Source organism: Antechinus flavipes, chromosome 2, assembly GCF_016432865.1.
Source record: "Antechinus flavipes isolate AdamAnt ecotype Samford, QLD, Australia chromosome 2, AdamAnt_v2, whole genome shotgun sequence".
Taxonomy (NCBI): domain Eukaryota; kingdom Metazoa; phylum Chordata; class Mammalia; order Dasyuromorphia; family Dasyuridae; genus Antechinus; species Antechinus flavipes.
In genome coordinates this window covers 495,153,437-495,169,927 of record NC_067399.1, presented here as the reverse complement: position 1 = coordinate 495,169,927, position 16,491 = coordinate 495,153,437, and the positions used below count along the sequence as shown (strand labels likewise).

Here is a 16,491-nt window from a genome sequence, read left to right as displayed (position 1 = left end):
AATATCAGCCCTCCACAGTTGACAAGAGCTGCAGCTCCCTTCCTGCTGGTGGCGCTCAGTATTAAAGGAGAATTACTTTAGGATTGGGGAAGGTATCATTTTACAGAAATTCAGTCACAGAGACAGAGCTTTTAAAAGACCTTAGAGATCATCTCACCCAACCCACCTCACTTTACAGATGAGGAAAATTAGGCTCAGAGAGAGAAGTGACTTGCATAAGATCACAGGTAGTATCAGAGCTTGTTGTCATGCTCGAGTTGAAGTAAGATTATTACTGAATTACTTTCGAATTCTAGAATCATGCATTTCTAGACTATGGTCCCTTTGCCCTATAAAGGCTTTCTCAAACTTCTGCCAGTTTGTCCTTGGAGACACCAGAGGAAGTTGATAATCCACAGGCCTAAGGAACCCTAATTGACAAGTTTTGAGTGGCATGGGGTAGGCTCATTCAAAGGTCCCTATACACAATGGGTAAGACTACTCAGATCAGTTAAAGACTGGACTGGGCCCATTAGCTTTTATATAGCCTGTAAGGATTCAGCTGGCCTAAAAATCCTTACAGGAAAGAACCCAAGAGGAAGATGAATCTGGTTTCTGGCCTGATTGGGTTTCTGCCCCCTGCCCATAGGGCTCACTCCACAGCTGGTCAGGGAGTTGTGTAAATCCCTATGTCCCTGAGAACACAGGACCCTAGAAGCCAAGAACACTAGGCCTAGGACTTGTTTGCTAAAACATACCCAAAGCCCTGTGGACTCCCCAATCTCCCTGACCTGCAACTAGTGGGCTTATAAGAGTAAAAAGGGACGTCGTCGTCTGTGGGCAGTGAGAACGTCTCACTGGTATGAAGTGGCATAGGAAAAGGCAGCAACCATGATTGGGCCTGGACATGGGCTCCCAGGAAGGGGACCTGGGAAGCTCTTTCCTCCTTCCAGAACCCTCACATAGTCTTGGGGCTTTTCTGTATTTTCTTGTACACGTTAGCGACAGGACAGGGAGCGTGTGGGACTATTCACAAGGGACGTGGAGTGAGTGCGAGGCTTTAAGGAAATTGGGGAAGGGGTATGTGTGTGAGGAAAGCCATGGAGAACCACATTCTTCCTATGTCAGTGGCAGCTCTGACCTTCCTGCTGCCCCATAAAACATGATGGCCTCTTGTTCCTGGGGCTGGGGATAAGGTCAGGTAAGGAAGAGAGAGGCCTGAACCCCCCACAGCTCAACAGCTCTCTTCTCCACTGCTTGCTAAGTAGGGTTTGACTCTCGGCTGGTGCTCTGCTCCCGGCCAGAGTCACGGTCCTTGGCCTCAGAGGAAGAGGAAGCGCTCCCTGAGCTGGAGCCATGACTTCGGCCAGACTGTCGGTAGGCTGTGGTCAGCTCCTGCAGCCTTGCCGGCGTTGGCTCCCACTTGGCAAAGCCAGGGTCGTTCTGCAGGAACAGCACGGCTGTGTTGTGCACAGCCTTGTAGTAGAGCTCTTCCCTGTAAGGCAAGTGGGCTGTTAGTAAAGCTGCCCCAGGGCTTCCCATCTGGCTCTTCCTGCTTCCCTATCCCCAGAGAATGCACCCACTTCTTGCAGATGTGCTGGGAGCCACTTCGGTACTCATGCTCAAAGGCAGGCAGCACCAGCTGGTGACGCTTAAAACGGCTGCGCTCCATTCGGGTCAGTGCTGGTGTGGGGGGATCCCGCCACTCCGGGATGAAGACAATGAAGGACAGGGGTTCCGGGGAGCTCTCCAACAGCTTCTGCAAAGCGCCAGCAGGGGAGGTGATGCTGAGACTCAGGTGTGGGTCACAACATGCCTCCCCCAGCCCCTCGATGAGGGTCACAAACCTCAAAATGAGACACCATAGCATCCATCAGCTCCTCACAAAACGGAGGGTTTGCCTCAAAGGAGCCACTCAGTGGGGAGAAGTCCAGGCAGGGCCTGAGGGCAAGGGAGGGAGGCCGTCAGTCAACCTACCAAGAGTGGCAGGTGCCCTATGTATGTGTCTAGTGTGCCAGGTTGGAAAATTAAAGGCAGAGAAGGCCACCTCAAATAAGCCTCTCAAAACCTTCCCAAGCTACCTGTGCTAGTATGATCTTTGTCTGACACTTAGATCTAATCGCTTCAATTCTTAGGGGAAGTCACTCAGCACTAATTTACTCCCTAGTTATCTCCCCAACAAAACTGAAAATTATGAGGAACAGTTACTATCTTGCCCATAGTACAAGAGCTGATGGGTAGCAGCAGATATATAACACATTAGCATGCCCAATCCATAAAGCAAGTTTGATAAGATTTCTCTTCAGCAACAACCAGACCAAAAAAATGACATCCTCTGGGGAGAGCTAGAGGACTTGGTACCAACAGCTAGGAGCCAGCCCCTCTGATTTCAGAACTGTGTATAGCAGTTCTATAGCCACTGCACACCAGCAGCAGGGACCTCACCCTCGGGAACCAAAGTAGCCATCGGTGTCTGGGAAGGCAGAACAGTATTGACGGAAGTAGCAGTTGAGAGGGGAGGCAAAACATTCAAAGCTGACGCCAAAGAGTCGGTGCAGAGCTTCGAAGACATGTACTGGGAGCGAACCCTGCAGGCCTGTCCCCTCGTACAGCCCCACCCCAAACATCATCTGCAGGAGTAGCCAAAAGAGTGATCATCACTGGGAGGGAAGAAGAGCGGGATCACCCTCTTTCTTCCTCCCCACCCATGGCTCCATCCCATTCTTCAAGGTTATTCATACCTCCCCCTCCTCCCTCCAAATCCCCCATCCCCCTTTCCATCAGCTGTTAGCCTAGCATGGCTCTGCCCAGCACAGCTGTGCCCTATACTCTCTACCTGATACCGTCGAAGAAGACACCAGACCCGGGGCAGGAATCTCTCAAAAGCAGAATCATCGATGCAACTGTAGCGATAGAGGAGCCACTGTCAGAAGACAGAGAGTTGGACATTAGCAAAGAGCTCTTGGGGAGGCTCCTTGCTCGGGGAAGGAGATTCTTCCATGTCAACAGTTCAAAAGCTTCATTAAGCATCTTGTGTGTGCTAGAGACAGACTCACACTGATTCACAGTCTGTGTTTCTGCCCATGTGAAATTTCCAGTATGGTAAGAGGAACATGTCATAACTAACTATAATATGTAACTTATATGGTACTTTAAGGTTTACAAAGCCCTTTCCTCAAAATGACTGTGTGAAGATAGTAGACAGCATAAGAATCATACCCCAGTTTCTTGACCGCAAGTCCAAAGGCTCCACTACATCCTAATGTCTCCCCCATAACTCTGTGGTACCTACAAGCCATTTCGTTCCCCAAACAAGTCCTCTAAATGGAGAGTTCTGGTGTCTTGATATAGGCAAACTTCCTTTCTTAGTTCCTATATCCCACCACTACCCTTCAATGCTTCTGCTCTCACCAGTTTGCTGAAGAAGTTACGACTGACTTTGACCATCTCCCCCTTGTAGCGCACGCAAGCCACATTGTTCTCCATGTGCATCTCCACACTGGGCAGGGGAGGTGAGGGCACGGCCAGCCGTACCGGGTAGCAGTAGACGAGTCGCTGCTCCACTTCTGCTGCCTCTGCCTCCTCTGAGGGAAGTGGGCGAGGTGAGGGCCCTGGCCTGGGGTGGCCCCACCCTGCTCCACTCCAGCCCATTCTCAACTCAGGTCAGGGAGCACCTTGAGGGGACTTACTGAGGAAGACTGGCAGGGGGCTGGCAGAGCTATACCTAGGGGGGGTTGCAGACCTAGGTCATAATTATATTATGATTATTATAATAGCATTAATAACAACTCCTTTTTATACAGCACTTTCAGGCCTACCAAGACTTTTCCTCACAGTGTTTAATCCAAAATTATTACAGTGTCCTCATTTTGCCAAAAAGGAAACTGAAGCTCTGAGAATCTGTGACCTCACCAAAGTCATTGAGTGAGTAAATGCCAGAGCCCCGATCTGAACCGAGGACTCTTGATTACACAAACTCATATACTGTGTGCTGCAGACCCCCGCCCCCAGCCCAGACTCCATGCAGATACAGGTGAAATTCGGTTAGAATAAACACCAAAGATAAAGAAGAGGAAATCACCAAAGATTAGTTTGAATGGGGAGCCAGTCCCACAAGGATTTGCTTTGGTGAGAGGGGTATTTATAAGCCATTTGTCCATAAAACAACGAATGAAGCTTAATTTAGCCAATGGCTCCTAGGCATCTGTCTTATTACAGTTGTTCCTTGTATATGCACCTGGCTCTCTCAGTTCTGCTCGTGTCAGCTCCTTAGCTCCTGTGGACTGCCTCCTGGAGATAACCACCCCATGCGATGTTCCCTGGAATGCCTCATGTGGAGATGAAGAAAGATGGCAGCGATGCTTCAATGCTGGGGTCCCCATCAACTAGCAGGAGGAGTTAACATGTGCTGCCCCCTTGCCAAGCCCCTGTCTATTTTCACCTGGCTCAATTCCAGGTTTTTCTACGCACTTCCTATATTACCTCGGGCAAGTCACAACTTCTAGGTCTCAGTTTCCAAATCCATACAAATAAGGGTTGGATGAGGTGACCTCTAAGGTTCTCTCCATTTCCAAAGTCCCATAACCCTAACACAATTTCTTTCCTCTCCTCTCCCTGCAATGGACTGAAAGGAGCTGTAGATTCTCTACCCAAAAGGCAACAAGGCCTGTTTGATGTTTCCATGATTACAATTACTCCTCCTTCCCAGAACTAGTTCATGCTCCCACAGGGATTCCTATAGGCCATCCCCCACCCAAAAGCTCCCAAACCATCTTCCCTGATGGTCACCCCCATACCCGGGATGTTGTTCTCCTTGAGGATGGCAAGATGCTTCTCCCGGATTCGTTTGACGTACTCCAGGGAAATGTGGTAGATCTTGCTACATATACCCTCCACTGAGTCTTTTGCCGCAGCTGACACATGGGGGCCACACTGCTTTCTTAAGTGCTCCAGACGGTCCTGCAGCAGACATGCCCTGTAGATGCAGCACCACCTACCCTGGGGAGCCACCAACCCCCTCAACCCTCCTCTCCAAGGGCCAGAAGACTGGCCAGCACTCACCATATAGTCATCTTTGGAAGCCGAGTGATCCTTCCGTAACCAGCTGAAAGTATCTTCCACATTCCACTTCACGACCTTCCTGCTATCTGGGGATGCACTCCTACAGAACATACAAGGGGAAGGGCAGCAAATCAGTGTACCCAGGCACCACAGTCAGGCCAACTGGGAGGTACTGGTTCTACTGGCCCCCTCCTTTCCCCACCCCAACACAAACTCCACCCTCACAAGCCTTGTATCAGGCAATAGCTTGGGTTTTCTGTAATATTTTAAGATTTAATTCTGCTAAATGGGTAATATAAATATCTCAGTTTCATAAAGAACCAGAGGCTCAGGGACAGTGACTAACTAAAGTCACAGAGGAGAACACAGGAACAGATTCCAACTCGGTTCTCCTCTTAGCCCAGTGCTTGCTCAGGAGCTAAGGAAGGGACTGCCTCTTTGGGCCTGGGATAGAGTTCCACAGAAAGAAGCAGGAGCTCTGGCCTCCACAGGCGCACCAGGATCCCTCTCTGTTCAGCCACTTACCCCTGACCCCTCAGCCTTGGTACCTGATATCCCTGTCAGCACGTCATAACAGAACCTACTGAGTGTAAAAGTGTGATGTATAGGATGGACTCTGAAGACTTCTACCACCCCACCACCCACTTCATTCCTGGAGAACTTTCTTGTAGAAGTATTTATGGCTTGATGGCCTGGAAAGAGAGTTCCTAACCTGGACTCAATAAGTCGCTTGGCAGCTTCTGCATATTTGAAGAGCAACCGCTTGGCTTCTTCCCGGAACTTGATTCGGGATAACCTGGATCAAAAAGCCATCAGGGAACTCAGTAAGTAGGCTACCCCCAAAGGAAGTAGGCTCAACCCTAGGAGAGGCCCATAGTCCAAATGGACCAGGTAGAGGAGTACCTGATGGGAATGTCATTCATGATTTCTCGAAACATGGAAGGAGACACAACTGGCTCACAGTTGCTTGGCAACAAAGGATCAGGCCCTTTATCCACCACCTTACGCTCAAGCATCCAGCGATTAAAGGACTCCCTTGGGGGCTCAATGCCTGAAAGAGAAGTCAATATAAACAATCCTAAGAGGAGACTGGGGAACAAAGAGGAATACAAGACCTTAGGCATTCTGGGAAGTCCCAGAAAGGAAATCAAAGGACTGAGAGATTTGAAACCAGATCTTGTGTTTTCAAATCCAGTGCTTCCACTTCTACCACACTACATCTCTGGAGACAGCAACAGGAACAGAGAGGGTGGGAGTTCCCCCAATTCAAAGCACCCTGGATTTTATCTCAACTTAAAGCCGGAGGTCAGAGGGGAAAAGGCCCTGTGTATGTATCTGATCCTGAAGTCCTCAGCTCCATCTCTGTCTTTTTCCAAAGGCTGAGGGGAGGAAAGGAAGATAAAGGCAACAAAGAAAGGCTGGAAGAAGAACCATAAGCAAAGGCGAGGCTCAGCTGCCCAGTCTTACCTTCACGCTGCTGGCACAGCTCCCGGTAATGTTGGCGAAGCTTGAGAATGAGCTGGGAGCGAAGCAACTCTACCTCGGGGTGTGGGGGCAGAACCTCGGATGGTCCGCGCTGCTTGATCACTGCATTTGTCTGGATGTCGAGGTCCCAATACACCCTTAGGACACAAACAATGGCCAGTAAAGAAAGGGGAAGAAGAGCATCCATTCTCCAGATTTCCAAAAGAACCACCTAACCCAGTAACCTCCCAAAGCTTCTGAATCAATGACTGACACTCAGATGAGCCAGCCAATAACTTAGGTAGGTGTTCCCTACCCTCCAATACCCACACTAAAATGAAAAGAGCCCGACACAGCCTCCAGAGAGGACTCACTCGGTGGGCCGAAGGAGAGCTGCTTGCTGTTTGTCTTCAGGGGATGCGCCCCATATCTTCATAGTTGGTGTCCCAGGAATGCTAGGAGAGCTAGGTACAGACTGGGCAGAAGGAGTCCCTGGAACTTCCACCTGAAAGGAGGAATAATAAAAGTCATATTTTCCACGCTCACCAACATGCTGACAATATGTGTGAACATGAATCCCTATAGAATAATAGCGCCATTCTTCCTATCACCAATACGCCAACCAAACATCTTTACTACATCTTGCTGATAATACTTCACAAAACTACAACACTTTACCAAAGGTCTTCATATATATATTACTTGGTCCTCACAACAGTGCTGTGAGGGAGAAAGAGCAAGAATTACCATCCTTCTATTACAGAAGGAATAAAGTTCCACTTAAAAGTAATAATCAGAGAATAGAGGTCTCAAAGATAAAAGAAATTTTAGAGACAATTTAATACAATCCTTTTCAGAGAAGAAAAACAGACCAAAAGTGGAGAAATGATTCCAGGTTCACAGAAGGAATAAAAAAGCTGAACTGAGATTTGAATCCAGACCTTCTAACCCCAAATTTAGAATTTTTTAAAATTATAACATGCTATGTAACTTGCCACATGGTTCAGTAAGTGCCAAAGTCAAGTTCAGATTCAGGTCCTCAGCTTCCTTGTCTAGGCCTCTTTTCATTACATGCATGCCTTCAGGCCCATCTGACCTTATTCCACGTTGTTTAAACTAGCAGGACACACACCTTGGGCTTCTTTATGATGTTGCCACTGGGCTGCTCCTCTGAAAGCCGCCTTTTCCTGGGCTTGTTCTCCACTGGTGTTTCCACCACTCCAGCGTCTGGGGGCAGCGGAGCCGCATTCAGCCCCAAAGGGTCCGACTGGGGGTGGGGGCCAGACCAGCAGAGTTATAACTGGCAATACTGGCTCCCAGAATACGAAGAGCCTATCACACAGCCCTGCCCCATTTCCATCTCCCACCCACTGAATACCAAACAGCAAATCCACCCTCAGGTAGTACACCCATGGTGCTGTCAGAAGTACTGTGCCAACCAGCTTGTTCAAGCCAGGTAAGAGAGGACGTCTCCCCAGGAGGGCACCAACATCCTCTACTCTTCTTGGACAGCGGCATCGGCCCACCACAGTCCTAAACAAGGCACTTACAATGACATCATGCTGACCCAGGACTGGCATCTCCCACAGTGACTGGTTGGTGAAGCGATTGAAGTAGTAAGGGCGATTTTCTCGTCTGCTCCAACACTTCTCCCAGCCAGCCTGGACCAGCTCATCTGGAAACCAAAGCCAGAATCAGGGCAATCCAGCAATTCCATGTAATGGGCATTTAGTAAATATCAGCTACATGCTGGGAGAAATACTAAATTTAGATTAAACAGAGTCCCAAACTATGACTCTATAGTCCAGTAAAGGAATTAAAACCAAACCAGGAATTCGTGTCATAGGCAATAGCAAAAGAGTAAACATATTAGATAAGTGAAAAAAGGACTGTGAGGTTCAAGGGGAAAATTTGTTATCCAATGAGGAGGAGATCAGATGTTCTCTGGAGGAGGTAACATCTCAGTTGGGCATTAAAGGATAAATAAGAATTTAATAGGTGATGATGAGTGAGAAAGGGATTCCATGAATAGGAACAAGGTGACAGGAAAGGCCAGGGCATAGTCAAAGGACAGACTTGTCCAGTTTTGTTGAAATGTAAAATGCAACAAAGCAAAAAAACTGAAATGCAGTTGGAAAAGGGAGTGCTAGATTATAGAAAGCCTTGAATTCTAGGCAGAAAAATCTGAATTTTACTTAGCACAGTTCGGCATATCATACAAACCAAGAAGTTACCCTCCCAAGGTCCCAGAACCATTTTTTAATAATTCCTTCATTATTTCCCCATAATACCTGGAAGGTCTTGTACCAGTCGGATGGGCCTGGGGGAACTAGGCTGGCTTTGATTAGAGGTGCCTGGGGAGTGACTCAACAGAGATGCTTCCTCTCTAGGACTGCCATGGTTCTCATTGGCCATCTCTCAGCAACAGCATGAGACCTATCACACAGTGACCAAGTCAAAACCAAAAAGGCCCACTCCATTTGTACCCTCTTTCCATTCAGAATCCAGAAAGAAAAGTTGAAATTCTCCACAATAATACTGAAACTATTTCCAGAAACCACCTGACTATCCATGATAGGGAAAAGAGATCATCTACCTTGCCTTAATGCCCTTCCATCACCCTGCTCTCATGTTCAACGTAAAGAAGCACAGGAGAGATGTCTATGCTTTTTCTGCTTAATCACTTTGGGATGAAGTGACTAATTATTTTTAAAAATAGAGGTAGGGTGTACACTGAAAAGCCAGCACAAGTGGCGTTTAGGAGACAATTTCTCATTTCTCTAAGATGGGGAACGTTCTGTGCTTAATAAGCTGGAAGGAGATAGGGTGCTAATGAGAAATTGCACTGGCCTGGGAGTCAGAGGATGCCAATGCTAGGCGACTGATTCAGGGGCAAATCCATTTCAGGGGTTGTGTCTTCAACAGTAAAACAGGGGCGGGGGGAGTTCAGCAAATCACTCCAACTCATAGGATCCAGAGACAGGAGGGGACCCTGAACTCGAGGGTCTGAGCCTGAGGATTAGGGGAGACAAGCTCCGTCTCTCTCACCCTCTGGGGTCTGCAGCATTAGCTCGAAAAGGCACCTTCACCACCCCCGGCTTCTCCGGAGTCGCTGCAGGATTCCCCCACGGATGGCCAGAGGCAAATGCTAGGTACGGTTGGGCACCGGTGGGTGCGTGGGTGGGTGGGTGGAAGGACAGGTCAGCAGTGACTTGGGCAAAGTACCAGGGGCATCGTCAGACCTGCAGCTGGGGAGCCAAAATAAAACAAGGTCGAGGGCAGGGCGAGGCTGGGGAGCAAACAATCCCAAAGCCAAGGGGAAGAGAGGACATCGGGAGGGACACCCGGCACCCGGGGGGAGGGGCCTCGGCTCGGGACAATGCAAGGTGGGCGGGCAATCCCCGAATAGGGGGCGCAGCCCGGGGTGGAGGGAGCCGGGTCGGGCTCCCGACAGGATTCCAAATCCTCCAGGCGGCGCTCAAGAGCCAACGGAGTGCGCAAGCGCAGCGATTGCTCTGGGCAGGCAGAAGGGGAGAAGGGGAACGCAGAGGGGAGGGGCGATTTCGGGCGCGCACTTCCCCCCACCCCCCTTTCCTTTTTCTCCTACTCCCTTTTCCAGCCCCCTCCCTAGCTCCCTCTCCAGCTCGCGGCGGGCGGGTGCGCGCACGCCGCCCTATCTCCTGGGCTCCGCCCCCCGCCCTGCCGCGCGCTCCCGCCCCCGGGCTGAGGAGACTCAGGAGTCGCAGCCCAGCACAAAGGCGGCGAAGACGGAGAAGGCGGCGGCAGCGGCGGAAGAGGGTTCTCCCAGGCCGCTACCCTCGGGGCCCCTGGCTCCACGGCCTCCCTTTCCCAGCTTCAGCCGCCCGCCCGAGGGCCTAAGATGGCGGCGGCGGTGGCGACAACGACCGGGCTGAGCTGCGGCCCCGGGCGGGAAGTGCCTGGAAGAGCCACCGTCGCCTGACCGCGAATCCCCGGACTCCAGCGCGGCTCACGGCAGGACCGCGGCCTCCAGGGGCCCTTACCTGCCCGGAGCGGACTCGGGGGGACACGACTACATACTCTCCTTAGCCGCCCGTTTGGCCGCCTCCGCCTCGCCCTCCCCAGCGCCGCCGCCGCCATCTTGTGTCCCGGCCGGGGAGGGAGGGTGCCGTTGCGCGTGCGCGGGCACCGCCTGTGAGGGGCCTGGTAGTCTTCGCGCCGCCATCTTAAGTGTGGCGAGACCGACAACTTGGGGGTGGGGTAGTGCTTACGGAGAACTCTGGGACAGTAGCCCTAAAGGCCTGGTTTCAGTTTCAGCGTTCACTCCATCCTAGGAAAGGGATTTTGGGTTACCTGCGCCGGCAGCGGTCCTGAAACGGTGGGACAGCTTTTTACCTTTGTGATCCTGGCCAAGTCACTTTACCCCTGAACTAGTTTCATCTCTATAGGGAATGACTATGATTGCACTCCCACTTCCCCAGGTGGTTGGGAAAGCACTGTAGGAGAGGGAGCTCATAACAGCAAGGATCCTTTATGATGATAGCCAACATTGATTTAACGCTTACTATGTGCCAGGCGCTGTGCAGAAGCTCTGATCCTCATGACCCTGGGAAATAGGGGCTGTTTATCCCCATCCTACAGATGAGAAAACTGAGGTAAACCCAGAGTCTTACTGACTGAAGCCCGGTCCACTCTCTGCTTTGCTGTTGACCTAGATGTTACCCTTAAGTGCGACCATGAGACCTTGATTTCAAAGGAATAGGGGCAACTCGGTGAACTTATTGGTTCTCACCTAGGACATGGGAGATGACCTTTTCATTTCTGCCATTTTGGACAAGTCATTTAATCTCTGAGGCTCAGTTTACTCAGCTGTAAAAGGCCACCAACCTTCAGGAAAGGATACACATATTTTAAATGGGACTGTTAAGATTATCAGCTGAGATGATGGTAAAAGGCATTGAAGATTTAAAAGCATTATATGAATGTTAATGGTAATGATGATGAAGCAGGCCCAAAGAGAGCAAATGGCTTGCCTACCATTACAGGCAGTTGTGTGAAAATCTGGGTTTCATTTTATTAATACCAAAAGCTCTTTCTATTCTCTACCCTCTTTACTTAGGCATCAGAAAGTAGTGAGAACACTAGACTTAAGAATCAGATCTGTATCCTCTTAATTGATCTTAGGCAAATAACCACTCTACCCTTTAGTTCCTCTCCTCTGAATTGAAGAGATTGGACTCCCTGATCTCCAAGGCCCATATGGCCATGAGTGAAATTTACAACAATAACAAAATTGAGGAAGACTTGATAGGACTTAAATCAACCTTCCCCAGTTGCCCAGGAAATCTGGCCCCACCTTTATGCTGTACCTTGTGTTTGTATTGCCTGTCTTGATTCTCTCCTAGGCACATGATGTTGCAGATGACAGGTGCTGCCCTCCTGGGTTATCACTTCAATACTGATTGCTCCTTCCTCCCTCCAATTACTTCCCAAGTCAGCTTCCTAGGAGTTGCTGAAAAGAGTAGGGCAAGTGTGCTGCCTATTGTCTATCAGAAAAGGCTTTGCAGAGTGGTAATAAGCTAAACAGAGGATTGTATCAAAAGGCTGGGTCTTCTGAAGGATATTTGTGATGTCATACCTGTATTTTCGTAATGGAATTTATGCCATTTCATACCAATTCCATTTATGTGTCTGAATGCCTGTTCAGTCTCTTTTAGGATAATTGTCCAAACTCTACTTGATAGCTTTAAGCTTCCAAAGCTTTGTCCTGGGTCCTCCTTTTTTAGTGCACTCAAGATGATTTCATTTTTACCCATAGGCTCAATTATCCCTACATATCAGACTCCTAGTTCCATATATCCAACCATAGGCATCTCAGACTCCACAAGTCTAAATAAAAACTTATTTTTCCCTCAAACTTAATTCCTCTTTCAAACTTGGATGTTTCTGCTGAAAGCACTACAGCCCTTCCAATTGCACAGCTCTGCAAACTGAGAATCATTCAGGAATCCTATGATATATTTTAGAGCACTTAGATGCTCATCCAACAACCATTCTGATATAGATTAAGTAGGGCAAAGGTTATCCCTTATTTTCCAATTAAACATCTCTGATTACATCATTTATACCATTTCTGCTGCACAATTTATATTTTAATATATTGCAGGGAAGTAGCATAATATAGTACACAGGCTTAAAAGCCAAGACCTGGATTTAAATCCTGACTAAATTGTATAACCTTTAGCAAGTCATTTAACCTCCAAATGCCTCTGACTCCCAAGAATATAGTCAACTAAATGGGAAAATCTTGGTCTCTTGTTGATGGAGAGAATTTCTACATCAAGGAATTCCACATTTTAAACTAGTGGATGCATCCTTCGTGTACTTGCATTTAATATGTTGTAATTTTTTGACACCATTCTCTACAAGATGTCTTTCCTAATGTAATTGTATACACACACATTTTATTTTGTATATAGCATGTCATCTCTGAATATTTTTATCTCTAAGTTGAATGCAAGGTGCTTAGTGGCAGATACTTGTGTTTATATCAATAGGTTTGACATATAATAAATGCTTACTAGGGCAACTTAATAGCTACAACAGGGTTCTCCCTCTCTTCACATTGAGAAAGTTGACAAAAAATGAGAAATGACACATGTTTGAGTAACTACAAGAAAACTTACATTAATGAACCAGTGATAGGGCTTTAAATTGGTATGGTTATTCTGGTAAGCAATTTGTAGCTGTGTTAAAAATCACTACACTTCATACCCGCTGGCCCAGAAATATCACTCATAGGTATGCTCTGAAAAGCTAAAGAAAGTGGTAAAAGATAATGTACAAAAAAATACATCTTTTTTTTTTTTTTTTGGTGGCAAAGAATTAGAAACTAGGAGAGTATTAATCATTTGAGGAATGGCTAAAAAAAAAAAATAGCATATTGATGTATGCCATAAAAGAGAAAATATATTAAGCACTGTTTTAGAAACTAAAAATACAAAAAGCAGTCCCTACACTCAAAGTACAAAAAAGACAACACATAATGGAGGTGAAAAGGGAAAGGAGAGCATCTGCCCATAAATGAGATGGAAAAGTAATCCTTAGAGTCAAGAGCTGAAAGTTAGAAGTGATTGGAGTGGCTACTTCAAATGAAAATTCTAGGACAGAATTCAATTACAGAGCATGACTGTAAAGGTGAAGCCCAATAGATTATTTCAGAGAAAACTGGGAAGACTTATGAACTGATGATAGAGTGAAATGAATAAAGAATTTAAATGTAAAAACCAAAAGCTTTGAAAGAGTTGAAGGCTCTTATGAGCACAGTGATCAACCTTGATTCCATAAAACTGATCCTAAAGTGTGCTGTTCAGTGACAGATAATAGTGAAAAATAAAACATTGTTTGGACACGTTCAATTCAGAGATTTGTTTTGCTTGACTCTCCACATTACAAGTACACATTTTTCTCAAGTTAGGGTGAAAAGTGAGAAGGGAAATTTAAAAATTGTGTTTATTGAAAATATGTTTGTTGATTGTTTCAGGTGTCTCTAATCCAGTCACATTGATTTTCCTGCTATCTACTGGACAAGATTTTGTGTGTGTGTGTGTCTGATTTGTTTCACCTACTCATTCTTTAGGATTAGATTATTTAGTTTTAGATTTTTGGTCTATTTTCCCCTGGCCTTTTATTGCATATAATTTTTATTGCATAATTGATGTGGGAAATATTCCTTTAAGATTCCCACCCCCTCCTACTTAATGTAATTATCCTTTGACTCACAAATCCTGGTCCCTTTGTATTCCAATAGAAGATCCGTACCTGTCCCAGCCCCCATCCAGATCTGAGCCAACTTTGGGGCTATACCCAAAAGCCCCTCTAGCTTAATCTCCCATTATAAAAGGGACATGCTGGGACCCCATCTTTGCAGAGGTCTGAAACATGCTAGCCATGTCAGGACCCTCTGTCCAGTGCTGCCCTTATCTCTACCTTCGCCTATACTTTAACCTTGCTTCCAAACCCAATAATAAACCTCTTTTATCAATCTAGCTTTTGGGCTAATACCTTTGTTGGGGATTCAGCTGCTACTAGACCTCATTTACTGCCATATCCTTGAATCCAGTGGGGTTGCAGAGGAGCTCCATTTGACTCCCTGTACTCAAACCTGCCACTAGTCTCAACTAAACCCTAATCTTATTTAGGTATCCCAAATCTTAACCTCAACATAATCTGAGAAAAATGTATTTACTGTCTCTGCCTTTCTGTATTTGATTTTGAAGTTTTTATGCCCTAATGGTCAATTTTTGTATAGGTTTCATGTACTACTGAGGAAAAGGTATATTCCTTTCTCCATTCAATTTTCTCCAAAGATCTATCATCCCTAATTTTTCTAGAATTCTATTTACCTCCTTATTTTGTGGTTCAATTTATCTATTTCTAAGCAAGATTGGGATTCCCCCACTAGTTTAGTTTTGCTATTTCTTTTTTTACAGCTCTCAACTTTTCTAGGAATTTGGATGCTATATCACTTGGTGCATATGTTTAGGATTGATATTACTTCATGATATAGGGTACCTTTAAGTAGGATAAAGGTACCTTTAAGTAATTATCTTTTAATTAGATCTATTTTTGCTTTTGCTTGATCTGAGATCAGGATTGCTACCCCTGCTTTTTTTACTTCACCTGAAACATAATAGATTCTGCTCCAGCCTTTTACCTTTATTCTATATATCTATCTGTTTTAAATTAGTTTCTTGTAAACAAATTGTAGGATTCTGGCTTTTAATCCAGTCTGCTATCCGCTTCCATTTTATGGGACAGTTCATCCCATTCACATTCACAAATAAAATTACTATTTCCTACCATCATGTTTACTCCCAATTATATTTTTCTCTTCCCTTTCCCCCTTTTCCTTCTTCCCAGTATTTTGTCACCTATCACCTCTCCCTCAAACAGCCCTCCCCTTTTGCAGTCCCATCTTTTTTAACCTTTCTCCCAAGTTTACTTCTGTTCTACCTTCTATTAGCCTCCTCCTTTTTCCCTTCCTCTCCTACTTCCCTATAGGGTGAAACAAGCTTCTCTGTGAAGTTAAATGTGTCTCATAGTCTCTTTGAATAAATGTGATGAGAGTAAGATTCGTGTTGTGCAAGCTGGACAACCTCTGTCTTTAGTCTTTGTACAGATGATATGCTGAGCCAGGCTTCATCTAGGCCAACCCAATCATTCAGGTTTAGGGCTTAAAATGCAACAAAGAATTTATAGATCTTCAAATACAGTAATGATAGTTCAAAAAGTATAATTTCAAAGTTAAAAAAAGATACAAAATTCTACACCTCACACTGCTTCCCCGCTACAGCAATCTTGGTGACCATGCTATACCAGGTCAGGAAAGCATTCTCTGTCAAAAGCAGCTCAAAATTTGTGGCAACTCCCATTTTGACTTGCCCCGCTGCACTGCTTCAGCAACCAGGAAGCCAATGGCCTAAGTCCCTTTAAGGGACCTAAGGAATCCACATGCTGGAGTCACTGCCCAAGGAGTAGGGCTGTGGGAGGGGGGCCAAAGAGGAAGAGAAAAGGAGAAGGAGGGGGTTGGGACAGAAGGGAGGAAGAGACAGCTCTAGCCTCAGTGTGGATTCAATCTTGGTAACTAGTGCTGGGACTCTGCCCGGAACCTCACCATCACTAGCAATGAAAAACAAAATGAAGTTCTTACTATGTCCAATATCTGGTATAGATTCTCTTTGCCTCTCCTCTTAGAATCACTACTTTGCTTCAAAATAGCCTGTATCACTACAGCATGAGGCCCTTACTCTTCCTTGTCCTCTCCCACCAGCTAATAGTACCTTTTCCTTTGAGAAATCAGGTGTTATTTTGTATATACTTTGCTCCCTTGGATACGTGTGTTTCTCCAGTAGACCTTAAGTCCTTAAAATATAAATTGTCTAGTCTTTATATCCCTACCACCCAGCACAGTTTCTTGCATATTTTTGTTCATTTCGGTTGAGTCTG

At 46.4% G+C, this 16,491-nt stretch overlaps 1 protein-coding gene across 1 annotated transcript; it reads right to left on the bottom strand.

Annotated features, from left to right (window-relative positions):
* Nucleotides 1-83: 83 nt before the first annotated feature.
* PCIF1 (phosphorylated CTD interacting factor 1) lies at nucleotides 84-15,435 on the bottom strand. Its single transcript, XM_051979927.1, has 17 exons — nucleotides 10,527-15,435; nucleotides 9,553-9,752; nucleotides 8,796-8,940; nucleotides 8,055-8,179; nucleotides 7,637-7,771; nucleotides 6,879-7,009; nucleotides 6,508-6,662; nucleotides 5,944-6,091; nucleotides 5,753-5,836; nucleotides 5,041-5,140; nucleotides 4,776-4,938; nucleotides 3,391-3,563; nucleotides 2,816-2,902; nucleotides 2,425-2,609; nucleotides 1,827-1,920; nucleotides 1,563-1,738; nucleotides 84-1,474 (listed from the first exon to the last, which is right to left on the bottom strand). Exons 3-17 carry the CDS (start codon nucleotides 8,917-8,919, stop codon nucleotides 1,240-1,242), a joined length of 2,115 nt encoding a protein of 704 aa, XP_051835887.1. The 5' UTR covers nucleotides 8,920-8,940; nucleotides 9,553-9,752; nucleotides 10,527-15,435; the 3' UTR covers nucleotides 84-1,239.
* Nucleotides 15,436-16,491: the final 1,056 nt, after the last annotated feature.

Excerpts from the sequence above, each read along its gene's own strand:
- PCIF1 (XM_051979927.1), bottom strand. The coding sequence starts at position 8,919 with ATGGCCAATGAGAACCATGGCAGTCCTAGAGAGGAAGCATCTCTGTTG. Across the intron at positions 5,837-5,943 it reads ATGAATGACATTCCCATCAG|GTTATCCCGAATCAAGTTCC; the intron begins GTACTCCTCTAC and ends TTTTTGATCCAG. Across the intron at positions 2,610-2,815 it reads GTCTTCTTCGACGGTATCAG|ATGATGTTTGGGGTGGGGCT; the intron begins GTAGAGAGTATA and ends CTACTCCTGCAG.